General features: G+C 44.7%; 1 protein-coding gene across 1 annotated transcript in view; it reads left to right on the top strand.

Moving 5' to 3' along the window:
• The window catches only part of FER1L5 (fer-1 like family member 5), a 64312-nt gene that overhangs the window by 27398 nt on the left and 18722 nt on the right, over window positions 1–18192 (top strand). The window contains exons 16-20 of the mRNA XM_064572565.1: window positions 729–772; window positions 865–947; window positions 1024–1118; window positions 2087–2215; window positions 3756–3933. Of these exons, the coding sequence (XP_064428635.1) occupies window positions 729–772; window positions 865–947; window positions 1024–1118; window positions 2087–2215; window positions 3756–3933 (529 nt within the window). The remainder of the gene's footprint in view (window positions 1–728; window positions 773–864; window positions 948–1023; window positions 1119–2086; window positions 2216–3755; window positions 3934–18192) is intronic.

Below are 18192 nucleotides of genomic sequence, written 5' to 3' on the forward strand. Positions count from 1 at the left end.
CTCTGCCTGCCGCTCCCTCTGCTTGTGCTCTGTCTCTGACAAATAAATAAATAAATCTAAAAATAAATAAATAAAATAAAAATAAAAGTTAACCGCTAACCGTGAAGAAGACATTTTAAGCCACAACCTCTGTGTGAGACGGTTGGTGACAGTGAAGGGTTGTATGAGAACTGCAATCATTGAGCCCATGGTCAGGGTGGACTCAGGTCTCGGTCCTGAAGCCCATGCAATTGGGCCATTTTAAGAATAAGAATACAGGGGCGCCTGAGTGGCTCAGTCGTTAAGCGTCTGCCTTCGGCTCAGGTCATGATCCCAGGATCCTGGGATCGAGCCCCACATCGGGCTCCTTGCTCGGCAGGAAGCCTGCTTCTCCCTCTCCCACTCCCCCTGCTTGTGTTCCTGCTCTCACTATCTCTCTCTCTCTGTCAAATAAATAAATAAAATCTTAAAAAAAAAAAAAGAATAAGAATAAGAATACAAAGCAACAAGGGGACACAGTTGTAGAACTCTCCCAGGGCTTTGCAAGGGACCCATGCAAGTGGGGAGGCCCACAGCCACAGGTCTATACGCTCCCATGGTAAATCCATCTTGGCTCTGGTGACAATGGCTTACTGGTGACTGAGCCAGGCCTTGGACCCAGACCCGGCACTTCCCAGCTGCACTCAGTCTCTGTGAGGACCAGACCTTCCGGGCATGCACCCACCGTGGCTCTCGCTTTCCCCCTGCAGCTGCCCTGCCTCTCCAGCTACATCAAGTTCAGAGTCTTGGACTGGTGAGCCAGGCGTGGAGGCTGAAAAACAAGCAGCGGAGGAGATAATTAGAGCTGGGCCAGCGGCTCAGCCTGCAGAATGTGTTTCTTTCCAGCCCCAAGAACAGTTGCCAGGATGAGATTGGGACCGTCAGCCTGTTCCTCAACCAGATCTCATCCACCGGAGCAGAAATAGAAGGCAAGCCTTCCGCCCTAGCCTCTGCCTTCTGCCCCTCTACCACCTGGCCCCGCCCCCTCACCCTCTTTTCTTGCAGGAACGTACTCTGGCTTCCTACCCTGTTTTGGCCCCAGCTTCCTGACTCTTCGTGGGGGTAAAAAGGCTCCTTTCAGGATCCAGGAAGAAGGCACTGTAAGCTTCTCATGACAGCTCTAGGGAACAGTGGAGGTAATACCAACCGTATGGAAGGCCCTGGGGCCTGGGAAGTGCCGGGGGAGGGCCCAACCCTGGTGTCTGTCCACCATGCTGGTAGAGGACATGTAACCTGTGTGTAAACGGTTATGTGTATATGGGACGTGTGTTGTGGCATGAGAAAGAAACGGAGAGCTCTGGGCGTTCACTGAGGAAGGAGCACTGAGATGAAACGTCGGGTAAGATTTCCAGCAGGTGGAAAGGACATGGAGACAAAAAACAGCATAGGTAAATGTAGAAAGCACTGGGCGGTTAAAGACTGACTGATAAAGGCCAGGAAGCCAACTCCAATTGGCTTAAAAGATGGGAACTGGGCTGGGAAAAACTCTGAGTGAGGACTGATTTGCAGGCACCGGGACCTCCATGCCATCAAGAGTCTCTCTCATTTACTCCATCTCTCAGCTCTGCTGCTCTTCAGCCTGGCCTGCTTTCTTTCCTACGGCAGTCAGGCCTCCCTGCGAACAAGTAGCCATCGGAGCCTCTAATAGGGAAGGCCAGGGGAGCATTCTAATTGGCTGCCTTATGTCATGTGTACTTCCCTTGGACCAATCACTCTTGCCAAGGAGGCGGGGCATGCTCTGATTGGCCAGACTGGGAGCGCAAACGCTGTAGTTATCAGAGCCCCCTACGGGCAGGAAGCGTTTGCGGGGAACGGGTACTTGGGGTTGACTAGTGAGTGGAATGCATGAAGAGGAGGAATGGGCCTCGGGGTATGGAAAGGGGCCAGGGCCCAGAGGTTTCTGGGCACAGCATGTTTTGGGTGTCTGGAATTCCGCCCCGGGATTGTGGTCAGCCGTAGGCAGGAAGTCACTAGACAACTCGGTCTTTGCTGCAGAGGTGTCGAGGGAGATTTATCTGCTCTTTTTCTCTCATTCCTTTTCTCACTATTTTCCTTCCTGTTACCCTAGAATATTCCCGACCCTCTTAAGGATGGTTTAACTTATCGAGGCCGAGTCTTCCTGGAGTTATTCACCCACGTCTCTTCCCATCAAGACTTTAAGAGGAAGGATCTCTCCTCTGAAGTGACCAGTATAGAGGTAACTACAGGAAACAGGTAACCCAGGAAGAAAGAGCCCCTCCGCCCACCCCAGATCTACTGCGGGTCCTGTTTCTGACTGCAGAGGCCCCGGCCGCAAGCTGAATGAGCTCCTGGGTGCCTGAGAATGTTTGGTCAATCTGCCTGAGTCTTTACTAAGCCCGTGTGAGGGCTTCATGCTGTGCCAAATCCCGGGTGGCCAGGGACCCAGTAAATACAAGATAAAGTTTCTGTTTAAGAAATGTGCGATCTAGTTAAGGAGAAATGATCTTCTAAGGAGGTTTATTTCTTCCTATAGTCTGGGGAAGACCACTGCTGCAGGAAGGGGCAGGGGGAACAGTGTTAAGAATAGCCACCCACTTATTTTTAAAAATGGGAATACAGTCATGGGAAGGAGAACCAGAGAGGAGGGAGCAGGTTCCAGAGAGACCCTTTGAAAACAGAACGATCAGAACGAAAGACCAACAAGACATAAGAAATGAGGCTAACTCCTCTAAGCTGATTCCCCTTTTCTGCCTCAGGTGGCAAGGTGGTCAGGGTGGCATCCATGCTCCCTGAAGGAGGAGCAGGTCTGGGGGGAGGGAGACAACGAATCCCAATGTTGACATATGCTGATGAGACATTCATGAAAGTCAGTCCCCGAGGCTGTAGACAGATGGTGTGTCGTCAGCACACCAGCATCTGAACATAGGGTTGTGAAGGAAATGCCTGGGAGGAGTAGGTGGGTAAAAGGATGCCACGGCCTAAGGCAGGTAGAGGAGGAGGAGGGGCTTGCAGAGGAGACTGGGGAAGAGTCTGCAAAGAGGACCACTGAGGCAGCCCCCTAAGGGGAGAGTTGCCAGGCCGCCCAGGTGCAAGGGAGAAGTTGCAGACTGTGCATAGAAGCAAGTGCACAGAAACTTGGCTGGAAAGTGGAAGGAGACAAGATCAGATGGGGGCTCAGCAGAGGCTCAGAGGGGAGAAGGAGGGTTGTTTTTTATGACAGGGCAGACCTGGGCTAGTGAACAGACTGGGAGAGCTCAAGAGGAGGGCAGGGGTTGGCCACAGAAATGAGATTGGCTGACGTGGTAGATGGAGGACCTCCAGCAGATGGGAGGCAGGGTGGGAGGAGGCGGCTGGAGAAGAGCCCAGAGCAGATATGCGTGCATGTGCAACCTTCACCACACCCCTGCCCACGCCGGGTCTCATCAGGGGAGGGCGTTGAGGCAAAAAGGAGAGGGATGAGGTGGCCCAAGTCAGAGCCCAGCCTGACCCTCAGGCCCTTGGAGGGAGAAACCTCCCTTTCAGGAAGGAAAGGAACCCCAGGTGGCTAGGAGGAGGGGACCAGGTAATAGAGGTCCTGGGAGGAACTGCCCTTGAGCGGGAGTCAAGGCAGGATTTTGAGGGGGCACAGGTTCAAAGATGGTCCAGCTCGCCCTGAAGAGAAGCAAAGATAGCTTTTGAAAGAAACAGGGCACCTCATCTTTGGCTCCCTGCCTGTCTCTAGAGCCTTGTTTATCCCTTGGCTTATGTACTAGGGATGTGGGGGCTTATTGTTTTAGAGGCACCATCACCGCCAGAAGTATGGGCTGTGCGTCATCTTCCTTTCCTGTACCATGATGCCCAACTTTAAGGACCTGATCCAATTCGAGGTCAGCATTGGCCACTATGGAAACAAGATGGACCTGAATTACAAGCCTCTCGTCTCAACCACACAGTACAGCCCAGTGATATATGATGGTAATAGTCAGATACAACCCAAGAGTAGAGAGCATCCACTGCATGCCAGGCTCTGCTCTTGGCCCTTTTAAGGGTATTAGCTCATGGAAATTCATAGGCATTGTTAACCCACGTGTCTCACATGAGGAAAATGAGCTTCAGGGAGGTGAAGTCACCTGCCAAACATTGCACAGTTAGTGGGTGGTGAGCCCACGACAAGAGTTGAAAGTAGGCGTTCACTCCAAGTTCTTCTCTATGCTACATTCCACACTGCAACTTCGCCAGCCCCATCTTCTTCCCTACTACTCTGAACCATCCCTGATCCATCCATGCAACCGTCTTCTGCTACTCATCTGCCCACCTGCTATCCATCCATTAATCTACCCATCCACCCTTTCATCCATTCCACTCCTACCCATCCACTGACCCAAACACTCAACCAACCTCCCATCCATCCATTCATCCATTCATCCAATATATGCTTCTTAAACACCTATACCAGGCTGTATAGAATAGCAGTTCTCAAAGTGCAGTCCCTGGGCCGGGCATCAGCATCACCTGGGAACCTTTAGAAATGCAGATTTGAGGGGCATCTGGGTGGCTCAGTTGGTTAAGCATCGGACTCTTGATTTCGGCTCAGGTCATGATCTCAGTCAGGGTCGTGAGATGGAGTCCAGCATCGGGCTCTGTGCTGAGCAAGGAGCCTACTTAAGGTTCTCTCTCTCCCTCTCCCTCTGCCCCTTCTCCCACCCCTCCCCTGTTCATGTGTGCTCTGTCTCTTAAAAAAATGCAGATTCTTGGCCCCAGCTCAGTCCTTACAGAATCAGAAAACCTGGGGATGGTGGCCTGCAATCTGTTTTTTCACAAGGCCACCAGGTGATTCAGATGTATGCTAGAGTTTGAGAACCACTGCTCTCAACTTCCTCTTCAACAGCTTCCTAATTTCATCGCCCCTTGAGAGCCTTTCCGTGCATCCCACTCCCCTGGATTTTTAAGAACAGCTCTTTATTGAAATAGAATTCACACACCATACAACTCATCCATGTAAAGTATGTAATTCAGTAGTTTTTAGTGTATTCACAGAATTGGGCAACCATCACCATGGTCAATTCTAGAACATTTTTTTTTTAAGATTTTATTTATTTATTTATTTGAGAGAGAGAGAGAGAGAAACAGCACGAGAGGGGAGAGGGTCAGAGGGAGAAGCAGGCTCCCTGCTGAGCCGGGAGCCCGATGTGGGACTCGATCCCAGGACTCCGGGACCATGACCTGAGCCGAAGGCAGTCGCTTAACCAACTGAGCCACCCAGGCGCCCTAGAACATTTTTATCACTCCAAAAAGAAACCCTGTACCCACTTGCAGTCACTCTCTATTTCTCCCCTGCATTCCCAACCTCAGGCAACCATTAATCTACTTTCTGTCTCTGTGGAGTTTCCTATTCTGGATATTTTATCATACACGTAGATTCACAATATGTGGTCCTTGGTGTCTGGCTTCTTTCACTTAGCCTAACATTCTACTTGTTTTTAAATTATGAAATATACACAAAAAATATATTAAATGTATATATACAGTTTAAAGATGAATAAAATGAGTACCCCAGAACTCACCACCCAGCTTAAAAGATAGAAAATTGTCAGCATCTTAGAAGTTCCCTCTGTGTTCTTCCCGGACCCATTTACTCAAGAAATAACCACAGTCCTGACCCTCATGGTAATTACTCCCTTCCTTTACTTTTTAATTTTTACCATCAATGTATGCAACCCTAAACAGCATACTATTTTTTGCATTTTATACAAATGGAACTTTTCAGTCTGTATTTATCTGTTTTCCATCTTTTCCTCAATATTAGGTTTTTTTTATGTTGGTATGTGTAGCTGAAGTTCATTTTCACTTCTGTATATATTCTGCTGTATGATTATAGCACCAATTATGTGGTATATGTAGACACTTGGGACTTATCTTTTTTTCCTACTATAATAATTGTGTTATAAACATTCTCGTTCATGTCTCCTGGTCTCAAGTGCAAGACTTCTTCTAAATTATATACCCTGAAGTGAAAGAGGAATTCAAAGCAAAAGAAATTATACCAAATTACACTCTCATCAGCTCAATATGAGAATTTCTTTTGCTCTTCCTTCTCACCAGTACTTGATGTTGCCCAGCCTTTTAATTTTTGCCAATGCTGGATGTAAGATGGTATCTTGTAAGATCTTGATATATATTCTCCTGATTACAAATGGAGGTTGGGCATCTTTTCATATGTTTACAAACTTTTGTTTTTTCTCATCTGTAAAAAGCCTATCAATATGGGGCCCCTGGGTGGCTCAGTTGGTAAAGCGACTGTCTTCAGCTCAGGTCATGATCCTGGAGTCCCAGGATCGAGTCCCGCATCGGGCTCCCTGCTCAGCGGGGAGTCTGCTTTTCCCTCTGACCCTCCACCTTCACATGTGTTCTCTCTCTCTCTCAAATAAATAAATAAAATCTTTAAAAAAAAAAAAGCCTATCAATATATTTTATCCATCATTCTATTTGGCTGTCTTTTTTTTTTTAAGATTTATTTATTTGTTTATTTGGCAGAGAGAGGGAACACAAGCAGGGGGAGTGGGAGAGGGAGAAGCAGGCTTCCTACAGAGCAGGGAGCCCAATGTGGGGCTAGATCCCAGGATCTGGGATCATGACCTGAGCAGAAGGGAGTCGCTTAATGACTGAGCCACCCAGGTGCCCCTATTTGACTGTCTTTTGCTTACTGGCTTGTATATTATTTTTTCTGGGAATGATCTTTTGTTAGATGGGTGTATCGTAAATACCTTCCCTGAGTTTGGGGCTTTTCACCTTCATCTTAATGACAACTTTTTATTTCTTTTTATTAAGGTCTTATTTGCAAACAATAAAATGCACATATTTTAAGTGTACAGTTTGATGAATTTTGGAAATACACCCATGTAACCACCAGGGGAAGAAAGTTCCATCACCCCAGAAAGCTGCCATTTGCCCCCTTTCAGTCAGTCTCCCCAGTCCCTGGGGTCAGTCATTGTTGTGTTGTCTATCGCTATAGATTTGTTTTACTTTTCCTACAATTTCATGTAAATGAAATCAGACATATGATTCTTTCTTTTTCTACAGCTTCTTTGGCTCAGCAGAACGTTTTAGGAATTCACCCATGTTGTTTCATGGATAAGTGTTTTGTTCCTCTTTATTTCTGATAGTACTTCATTATGTGGATATGACGGTTTATTTACCCATCCTCCTGTTCATGGACATTTAGATTGATTCAACTTTTGGAGTATTATGAATAAAGCTGCTGTGACCTTTCTTGTATAAGTCTCTCTATGGACAGGTGCTTGCATTTCTCTTGAGTACATACCTCAGAGTGGAATTTAGGTTTTATTTTTATTTATTTATTTATTTATTTGACACAGAGAGCGAGAGTACAGGCAGGGGGAGCAGCAGGGAGAGGGAGAAACAGACTCCCACTGAGCAGAGAGCCCGACCAGGGCTTGATCCCAGGACCCTGGGATTATGACCTGAGCTGAAGGCAGATGCTTAACCAACTGAGCCACCCAGGCACCCCAAAATTTGGGTTTTAAAGGAAGTAGCTAACAATCTTCCAAAGTATTTGTACCATTTTACACCCGCACAGCAGTGTTTGAGATTGGTACTTGCCCCACATCCTTGCCAACTTTGGTATTGTTGGTCTTTTTCATTTGAGTCATTCTAGTGAGTATGACATTGTCCGTAATTGTAATTTTAATTTCCATTTCTCTAATCAGTAGTGATCCTGAGCATCTTTTCATGCTCACATATATTTCTATAGTGAAGGCACTGCTCAAGTTTTTTGCCAGTCTTTCAATGAGTTGTTTATCTTATTATGTAGCATTCCAGTTCTTTTACATTTTGGATACAAGTCCTTTGTCAAATCTGTTTTGCTAATATTTTCCACTCTGTGGCTTGACTTTTCAATTTCCAAACAGTGTCTTTTGAAGATCAAAAGTTTCTAATTTTGATAAAGGAAATACTAATTTTGAGGAGCGCCTGGCTGGCTCAGTCGCAAGAGCATGCAACTCTTGATCTCGGGGTTGTGAGTTTGAGTCCCATATTGGGTGTAGAGATTACTTAAAAATTAATTAATTAATTCTAATTTTGATGAAATCAAATTTGTTGATTATCTTTTCTTTTATAGTAGTACATTATTTGGTCCAAGAAATACTGTCTACCCCAAGATCGTAAAGATACTCTCCTGTGTTTCATTCTACAAGCTTTATAATTTAAAAAAAAATTTTTTTAAGATTTTATTTATTTATTTGACAGAGAGAGAGAGAACACAAGCAGGGGGAGCAGGAGAGGGAGAAGCAGCCTTCCTGCCCAGCAGGGAGCCCGACGTGGGGCTCGGTCCCAGGACCCCAGGACCCCAGGATCATGATGTGAGCCGAAGGCAGACGCTTAACAACTGAGCCACCCAGGCGCCCTAGAATCTCTTTTTGAAAAAGATTTTATTTATTTAAGAGGTGGAGGGGAGGAGCAGAGGGAGAGGGACAGGCCGACTCTGTGCTGAGGACAGAGCCCAGTGCGGGGCTCGATCTCACCACCCTGAGCCGAAGTCCAGAGTTAGACGCTCAACCAACTGAGCCACCCAGGCGCCCCTAGAATCTCTATTCTGTTCCATTGATCTGTTTGTCTATCTTTAATGCCGATATCACACCATCTTGATTACTATAGCTCTAAAGCAAGTCTTGAAATCAGGTAGTGTAAGTCCTCCAATTTTGTTGTTCTTTAACAAAATAATACAATTTCTGGCTATTCTGGTTCCTTTGCATTTTCATGTGAATTTTAGCATCCGCTCGATAGTTTCTACAAAAAGCCTGCTGGAATTTTCCTGTCTTCTTTTGTTCTAATCCAGTGTTTTTTTCTGTGTTTCGTTTTGTTTTTAGTATTGCAGTCTGCCTCCTCTACGGGCTCTGCTTCTGTGGATTAGTTGTAGTGGTTGCTCAAGGGATTGAAATACTGATCTTTAACCTGTCATAGTCTACCTTGAGTTAATATTATAATCACTTCACATATGATAATATATTACATATATTCACATATAATTGTTACATATAATATAAAGTGCAATTACAATAGTATAATTGGGTTTTCACCTTTGTTATACATTCTAAAGTTGGTTTGCTAATATTTTGTTTAGGATTTTTGCATCTGTATGAACAAGATGAATCTGTAATTTTCTTTCTTATAATGTCCTCATTTGGTTTTATATCAAAGTTATGCTAGCCTCATGAAATTGAGGACCATTTCCTCTTTTTACTTGCTGTGAGTATTTGGGTAAGACTGTAATCATCCGTTCCTTGAAAGTTTGATAGGGCTCACCTCTAAATATAAGCCTGGTGGGTTTTTTAATGCAGCGATTTAAATATGGATTTATTTTAATTAGTCAGCTTTTCTATTTATTTTTTTAAGTCAATTTTGGTAGGTTTAACTCATCTAGGAATTTATAAATTTCATTGAAGTTTTCACATTTGCAGCATAAAATTGTTCATAGTATCTTTAAAATTTTTTTATTGTAGCAAAATAGACATAACATAAAATATATCATTTTAGCCATTTTTAAACGTACAGTTCAGTGGAATTAAGTACATTCACCATGTTGTGTAACTATCACCTCTATTTCTAGAGTGATTTCATCATCCCAAACAGAAACTCTACCCGTTAGACAATAAATTCCATTGTCCCCTGGAATCCTCTATTCTACTTTTTGTCTTTCTGAATTTGCCTATACCTCATATATGTGGAATCATGTAATATGTGTCCTTTGCCTCTGGCTTATTTTACTTAGCATAATGTTTTCAAGGTTCATCCATCTGACAGCATGTGTCAGAACTGCATTCCTTTTTACGGCTGAATGATATCCCATTGCATGTACGTATCATATTTTGTATATCCGTGCATCTGTGGATGGACACTTGGGTTGTTTCCACCTTTTGGCTGTTGTGCATAATGCTGCTTATGACCATCAGTGTACACATACCTGTTTGAGTCCCTGTTTTTAATTATTTGTGGTATATGCCTAGGAGTGGAATCACTGCATCACATAGTAATTCTTTTTAACTTTTTGAGGAACCATCAAACTATTTTCCACCATAGTGTCTTTTTTTTAAGATTTTATTTATTTTTATTTTAGAGAGAGAGAGCATGAGGAGCAGGGGGAAAGGCAGAGGGAGAGGGAGAAACAGATTCCCTGCTGAGCAGGGAGCCCCATGCAGGGCTCAATCCCAGAACGCTGGGATCATGACCTGAGCCAAAGGCAGATGCTTAACGACTGAGCCACCCAGGCGCCCCTCCGCCATAGTTTCTTGCTGTTATCTATTTATCTCAGCAATATCTAAAAATGGCCGCCCTTATATTATTCTTTGGAGGGGGGCTTGTGTGTGTGTACACATGCACCTTCTTTTCTTTTGATAAGTCTGCACAAACTTTTCCAATCTTTTACTATTACAGGTAATGGTGTCAAGATAGAGTCTTGCATAAGTAATTTCAAAGTGGAATTGGTCAAGGACGCCTGGGTGGCTCAGTCGGTTAAGCATCTGCCTTCAGCTCAGGTCATGATCCCAGGGTCCTGGGATCGAGCCACACATCGGGCTCCCTGCTTGGCGGGAAGTCTGCTTCTCCCTCTGCCTCTGCCTGTAGTTCCCCCTGCTTGTGCTTGCTCTCTCTCTCTGACAAATAAATAAAGTCTTAAAAAAAAAAAAGTGGAATTGGTCAAAGTGTATTTGCATCTTGGCAGATACTGCAAAACTGTCCTCTGTGCTGATCATTTTCTTTTTTTTTTTAATATTTTATTTATTTATTTGACAGAGACAGTGAGAGAGGGAACACAAGCAGGGGGAGTGGGAGAGGGAGAAGCAGGCTTCCTGCTGAGCAGGAAGCCCACCAACGTGGGGCTCGATACCAGGACCCTGGGATCATGACCTGAGCCGAAGGCAGACGCTTAACGACTGAGCCACCCAGGCACCCCTGTGCTGATCATTTTCTTGTTTGCTCTCAGCATCTCCAGCAAGGAGAGACTGAATGCTCTGCTCTAGATCAAGGTTCATTCTTGCCCTTCCTTGCTCTATTTAATATCTCAGGGCCGAACACCTGCAAACTACACTTCCCACCTTCCCATGCCAGCTGATAAAAGGGCAGATGCTGTCATTCTATTCTATCTCCCCACCTCTTCACTCCGCCTCTCTGCCTCTCATTCTCCCTCCTTCCTGCCACCGATTCAGGAGGCATCTCTGGAAGTAGCTACATGCCTTCAGAGATCCCAGCTTTTGCTGGCCACTCCTCCATGGCTCCAGCCTCGGCCAAGCAGCTCCCCTGCAGTGCAACTGCTGGTTGGACGTCACCTTCTTGGTGGCTCCAGCATCCTGTGCAGCTACCTCGATAGCACAGCTCTGATGGTGTGCCTGTCTCTGGGCACACCACTGCCTGACTTTTGTTCCCCAGCCCCTAGAAACAGTAGTTGCTTCCTCCTGTTACTAATCTCTGAGGAGGCTCACTTCCCTACCCCACCTTTTTATTTTAGGTAGGGTCAGCACGGAACCCAGAACAGGGCTTGAACTCACGACCCTGAGATCAAGACCTGAGCTGAGATCCAGTTGGACGCTTAACCGACTGAGCCACCCAGGTGCCCCCTCACTTTCCCTTTCAACACATCTTCTCTATTAAATCCCTCTATGTCAAATATCTACCATGGTCTTTTTCTTTTTCTGGCTGTACCCTGACTGATAATCCTCCATAAATGTTGTACCACTCAACACTCCACCAGCAACGTCTGAGAGCCTCGTCAAAATCTGGTATAAACTTCTGGATTTTTATCAGTCTGGTAAGTGAAAAATGGTATTTCAGTGTAGTTTTAATTTGTATTTCTCTCATTATAAATGAGGTTGGGTATCTTTTCGTATGTTTAAAAGTCATTTATATTTCCCTTTCTTTAATTGCCTGTTCATGTAATTTTCTCTTTTATTCTCTTGAGATACTAGTCATTTTCTTATTGATTTCTAGGACACTTCATATTTGAGGGAGATTAGGCCCTTATGATATGAGCTGTAAGTATATTTCCCATATTTGTCTCCTATCTTTGTCTATGATGTTTGGGATTTTTTTTCCCATGAAGACTTTTTTTTTTAAATGTACTCAAAACTACTTTTATGGCTTCTGGCTTTTGAGTCATAATTAGAAAAGTCCTTTCCACTCCAAATATATGAAGGAATTCTCTCATGTTTTGCTCTAGAAGTTTGTGGCTTCTTAAAGTTTCATAACCAATACCTTATCTCTTTCTGATATTTTTTCTTTGTAAATCTCTTGATCTTTCTGTCCAGCTGCCCAAATATCCTTTATCTTGCAAGTCTACTAACTTCACCAGGATATGTTGAAGTGTTGATCTTTTGGGGTCAGTTGTCCCTGGCACGTGTTGTACTCTTTCATGGGTAGATTCGAATCTTCTTTTATTTTGTTAATAATTTATTTGGTGGTATAACTTTTTTCACAGTTTTTTTTTTTTTAACTAAGTCTTTTTTTTTTTTTTAAGATTTTTTTATTTATTTGAGACAGAGAGAATGAGAGACAGAGAGCATGAGAGGGAGGAGGGTCAGAGGGAGAAGCAGACTCCCTGCTGAGCAGGGAGCCCGATGCGGGACCCGATCCCGGGACTCCAGGATCACGACCTGAGCCGAAGGCAGTCGCTTAACCAACTGAGCCACCCAGGTGCCCTTTTTCACAGTTTTTAAATTGGGTTGTCTGTCTTCTTATTATGGGGTGGTAAGAGTTCTTTATATATGCTGGATACAAGTATTTTATCAGCTATATGATTTGCAAATAGTCTGTGGCTCGTCTTTTCATTTTCTTAATGGTGTCTTTGAAGTGCGAACATTTTAAATTAAGATGAAATACAACTTTTTTTCTTTTATGGTGTTATATCTAAGATCTCTTTGCCTAACCCAAGGTCATGAATATTTTTCTCCTATCTTCAAAAAGTTTTACAGTTTTAGTTCTTATATTTAGCTGTATGATCCATTTTGAATTAATTTGTATATGAATAGTTCAATTTTTCAAGCACCACTTGTTTAAAAGACTATCTCTTTCCCATGTGGGTTTTCTTAAATTATATTTTTAAATATTCTGTGCCATGGTGTAGGTTTTCTACTTTAGGGGCCCCATTTTTGGGCTTAACAGTTTTCCTTGGTTTTCTTTATCCATCAGCTTTTCCCTGATCCTTTGTGACTCTCTATTTCCATTTTATTTTGGTCACTTTTCTTATTTCTATCCTTATTTCTGTGCCTCTCCCTGAGTTGTCTGCAGGGTCTAATCTCCCTTGGGCTTCTTTTTATGTTGTCTTCCTTTTTAGGGTGTTTTTGTTTTTGCTTCTACTTTTTTTCTGTGTTTTGCCAGCTCACATTTCCTCATCTGTGCCCAGAGGTCGTTCTGGGAGCGTATTTTTGCTGGCACTTTCCGCACTCTGCTCCCATCAAGCTGTGCTCCCAGCTGTCTGCCTTGCTCCAAGCTTCCCCGCAGGTGACTTCTGTTACACTTCACCCCTTCCTGCTTCAGCTTTGGACGGCAATCGTAGTTGCTTTTGGCAGTCCTTATGTGTATTTTGAGTCTACAGATTATATCTGTCTCCTTGTTTTGCTGAAAATGGAGTTGTTTTCCTCCTCCGTGTTGCTTTTGTGTACTATCTAAGAGTAGAAGAAGAAAATTGCCATCTTGTATCCACATGTTCATATCTGAGAACCCCAGTGCTGGATCTCTGCTTATTTATCATTCTAATGATTCACTCAGTACCAGAGCCTGAAACTGGTGTCTTCCAATGATTCGAGAAAATTATAAGATATTTTCACTTCATGGGGTGCCTGGGTGGCTCAGTCAGTTAAGCGACTGCCTTCTGCTCAGGTCATGATCCCAGGGTCCTGGGATCGAGTCCCGCATCAGGCTCTCCACTCAGAGGCGAGTCTGCTTCTCCCTCTCCCTCTGTGATCTCTCTTGCTTTCACTGTCTGTCAAATAAATAAATAAAATCTTTTAAAAAAAAAGATATTTTTGCTTCGACAATTACTTCTTCCCCTTGTCTCTTATACAGCTCCTCCTCAAACTCACTCTATCCTCTGTGGGACTCCTCATTCTGTTCTTCATATTTTTAAATCTCTCTTCCATATTTGTCATCTCTCTGAGCTGTATTCTGCATAATTTCTTCTAGATCTTCTTGGAAGGGCCTTAGGTAACCACTCTATTTAAAATTTTTGGCAGCTCCTTATCCCTATTCCCCACTTCATTCCTCTCCGTAGTAGTTTCCACCATTTGGCACACGGTATTTTAAGTATTTTGTCTCCACTATTTTTTTTCATTCTTAAGTAAACTTTTTTTTTACGGTTTTATTTATTTGAGAGAGAGAGAGAGCGTGCACACATGCACGTGCACATGAGTGGGGGAAGGGCAGAGGGGAAGGACAAGCAGATTCCCCGCTGAGTAGTGAGCCCATGCTTGGCTCAATCCCAGGACCCCGAGATCATGACCTGAGCTGAAGGCAGATGCTTAACCAACTGAGCCACCCAGGCGCCCCTGTACTTTTTTTTTTTTTTTAAGATTTTATTTATTTGCCAGAGAGAGCACAAGCAGAAGGAGTGGCAGGCAGAGGGAGAGGGAGAAGCAGACTCTCTGCTGAGCAGGGAGCCTGATGTGGGGCTCGATCCCAGGACCCTGGGATCATGACCTGAGCCGAAGGCAGACACTTAGCGACTGAGCCACCCAGGTGCCCCATGTCTGGTTTCTTTTTGCCTACCATTTTGTGAAATGGAAACACAAACCTAGATGTTGTTGGGCATGGCCTTAGCTCATTCTCGTTGCTGTGTAGTATTCCATTGGGCAAATATACCATAATTTATTTTTCCCTTCTACTACTGAGGGAGATTTTGGTGGTTTCCAGTTTTGGACTATTACAAATAATGCTGCCATGAACGTTTTATGACATGTCTTTGGATAATGCTGTGACACCTTTCGGTTGGGTGTGTACCTGGAAACAGAGCTGTGGGGCTAGAGAGTATGTGTCTTGGTTCTGAGCTGCTCATTTTCTTGGAACTTTATCTGAAGGAAACCTTTGGGACTTTTTTTTTTTTTTTTAAGATTTTATTTATTTGACAGAGAGAGATAGCAAGAGCAGGAACACAAGCAGGGGGAGTGGGAGAGGGAGAAGCAGGCCTCCCGCCGAACAGGGAGCCCGATGTGGGACTCGATCCCAGGACCCTGGGATCATGACCTGAGCCGAAGGCAGACGCTTAACGACTGAGCCACCCAGGCGCCCCCTTTGGGACTTTAGACTAAAGTTAAATCCTTCAGAGAGGATTTCTTTGCTTCCTCCAGTTACCTGGGACACTGCCAACCAAAGACCATTTTAAATTTTCTCCAGACTACACAGGTGATATGAATGCAGAATACAACCTGCATGGGGCCCCATTTGCAGTTACAAATGTTCAGGAGAATTTCCTGCTCTCTCTACCCAGAGCCATGCCAGAGATGGGCTGGTTTCTTCACTGTTGCTTCTGTGTGGTGGATTATTTCTCATCGACTGAAGGTTTAGGTTTTGGAGTGCCAGCTTTGAATGGCAGATTCATTTGCTAGGGCTGCCCTAACAAAGCACCACAAACTGGGTGGCTTAGAACAACAGAGACTTATTCTTTCACAGCTCTGGAAGCTAGAAGTCCAAAGTCAAGGTGTTGGCTGGGTTGGTTTCTTCTTTTTTATTTTATTATTTTTTTAATTTTTTAAAGATTTTATTTTTTTATTAACATATAATGTATTATTTGATTCAGGGGTACAGGTCTGTGATTCATCAGTCTTACACAATTCACAGTGCTCACCAAAGTACCTACCCTCCCCAGTGTCCATCACCCAGCCACCCCATCCCTCTCACCCCGCTCCACTCAAGCAACTCTCAGTTTGTTTCCTGAGATTAAGAGTCTCTTCTGGTTTGTCTCCCTCTCTGGTTTTGTTTTGTTTCATTTTTCCCTCCCTTCCCCTATGATCCTCTGTCTTGTTTCTCAAATTCCTCATATCAATGAGGTCATATGATACTTGTCTTTCTCTGATTAACTTATTTCTCTTAGCGTAATACCCTCTAGTTCTATCCACGTTGTTGCAAATGGCAAGATTTCATTTTTTTTTTGATGGCTGCATAATATTCCATTGTATATATACACCACATCTTCTTTATCCATTCATCTGTTGATGGACATCTAAACTCTTTCCACAGTTTGGCTATTGTGGACATTGCTGCTATAAACACTGGGGTGCATGTGCCCCTTCAGATCACTGCATTTGCATCTTTGGGGTAAATACCCAATAGTGCAATTGTTGGATCGTATGGTAGCTCTATTTTCAACTTTTTGAGGAACCTCCATACTGTTTTCCAGAGTAGCTGCACCAGCTTGCATTCCCACCAACAGTGTAGGAGGGTTCCCCTTTCTCAGCATCCTCGCCAACATCTGTCATTTCCTGACTTGTTAATTTTAGCCATTCTTACTGGTGTGAGGTGGTATCTCATTGAGGTGTTTTTGTTTTTTTTTTTAATTTTATTTATTTATTTGAGACAGAGAGAATGAGAGACAGAGAGCATGAGAGGGAGGAGGGTCAGAGGAAGAAGCAGACTCCCCGCCGAGCAGGGAGCCTGATGCGGGACTCGATCCCAGGACTCCAGGATCATGACCTGAGCCGAAGGCAGTCACTTAACCAACTGAGCCACCCAGGCGCCCTCATTGAGGTTTTGATTTGTATTTCCCTGATGCCAAGTGATGATGAGCACTTTTTCACGTGTCTGTTGCCCATTTGGATGTCTTCTTTGCAGAAATGTCTGTTCATGTCTTCTGCCCATTTCTTGATTGGATTATTTGTTCTTTGGGTGTTGAGTTTGATAAGTTCTTTATAGATTTTGGATTAAAGATTTTATTTTTAAGTAACCTCTACACCCAACATGGGGCTCCAACCTACAACCCGAGATCAAGAGTCGCACACTCTACTGACTGAGCCAGCCAGATGCCCCAGGGTTGGTTCCTTCTCATAGATCTGAGCCTCTCCCAGCTTCTGCTGATTGCCTACAATCTCTGGTGCTCCTTGCCATGTAGACACAGCACTCCACCTCTGCCTCTGTCTTCACGTGGTATGCTCCCTCTGTCCCTGTGTCTTCACATGGCTGTCCTCTCTCTGTATCCCTCTCCTCTTCTTATAAGAACGCCTGTATTGTGTTAAGGCTCTAACCTACTCCAGTATGGCCTCATCTTGACTAATTACAGTTGCAATGACCCTATTGCCAGATAAGGTCACATTCTGAGGTAGTGGGGTTAGGACTTCAGCATAGCTTTATAGGGGGCACAATTCAACCCATAATACACGGGGTCTCCTGTGAGACTGCTCACCGTGGGCAGTGCTAGACTTTCTCCGCTGAGCCCCCTGCCCTGGCCCTTGCCAAAGAGAAGCACAAGTTCTCCAGGATTTGCCAGAAACTTAGCGGGCAAAAGTCAGCTTTGCTTTCGCTTGCCTCACAGACTTTCTGCTTTTACTTTATTTCGGCTTCTGTGGATTTCTTTCCTTATATCAAGTCAGCACTACAACTCAGAAAAATTTAAAAATGAACTTATGTTTCATCTAGCTTCCCCCCTCATTTCAATAAGGAGCATGCCCTGGGAACCTAGTTTGCCAAGCCAATCACCGGTTTGTATCCATCCTTGCTCTCCTGACGCTGCGCCTCTGTCCTGGCAGGCCCTTCATGTTAAACGTCTGCCCACCCCAACCAAACCCTGGGTCTCCCCCTAAGCCTGGAGCCCACTCCTCCTCTGTCTCACAGACCACCCCAAAGGGAGACCCTACCTCAAGGCATGCCTCTTGCCTTGGCATCTCGCCTGAGGCTAAGGGTATGGGGCTTTGGAGCTAGACGCCTGCATTATGACCACCTGGCTGAGCCACCTCGGGCAAACTACCACCCCCCCACCACCACCTGGATTTTCCCATGTGTAAAATGGGGACTTTGAAAAGCTACGTGACACCCTGAGCACAATGAATGCTCAACAAGGCCAACCGTGTTCATCAAAGTGCATACGTTCTCAATTGGCCAGCAGCCCACCCTCTGGCGGGAGGGGTCCAGTCGGGATTAGTAGCAGATGGTGTCCTTGAGGAACGGAGTGGCCCAGGGAAGTTCCCCTGAGGGGACACAGTAAGAGGAGACCTCCCAAAGTCCCTCAGACACGCCACACATGTG

The sequence above is a fragment of the Mirounga angustirostris genome, unplaced genomic scaffold (genome assembly GCF_029215605.1).
Source record: "Mirounga angustirostris isolate CCGP_5_RB_7025 unplaced genomic scaffold, mMirAng1.0.hap1 SCAF_10, whole genome shotgun sequence".
NCBI lineage: Eukaryota > Metazoa > Chordata > Mammalia > Carnivora > Phocidae > Mirounga > Mirounga angustirostris.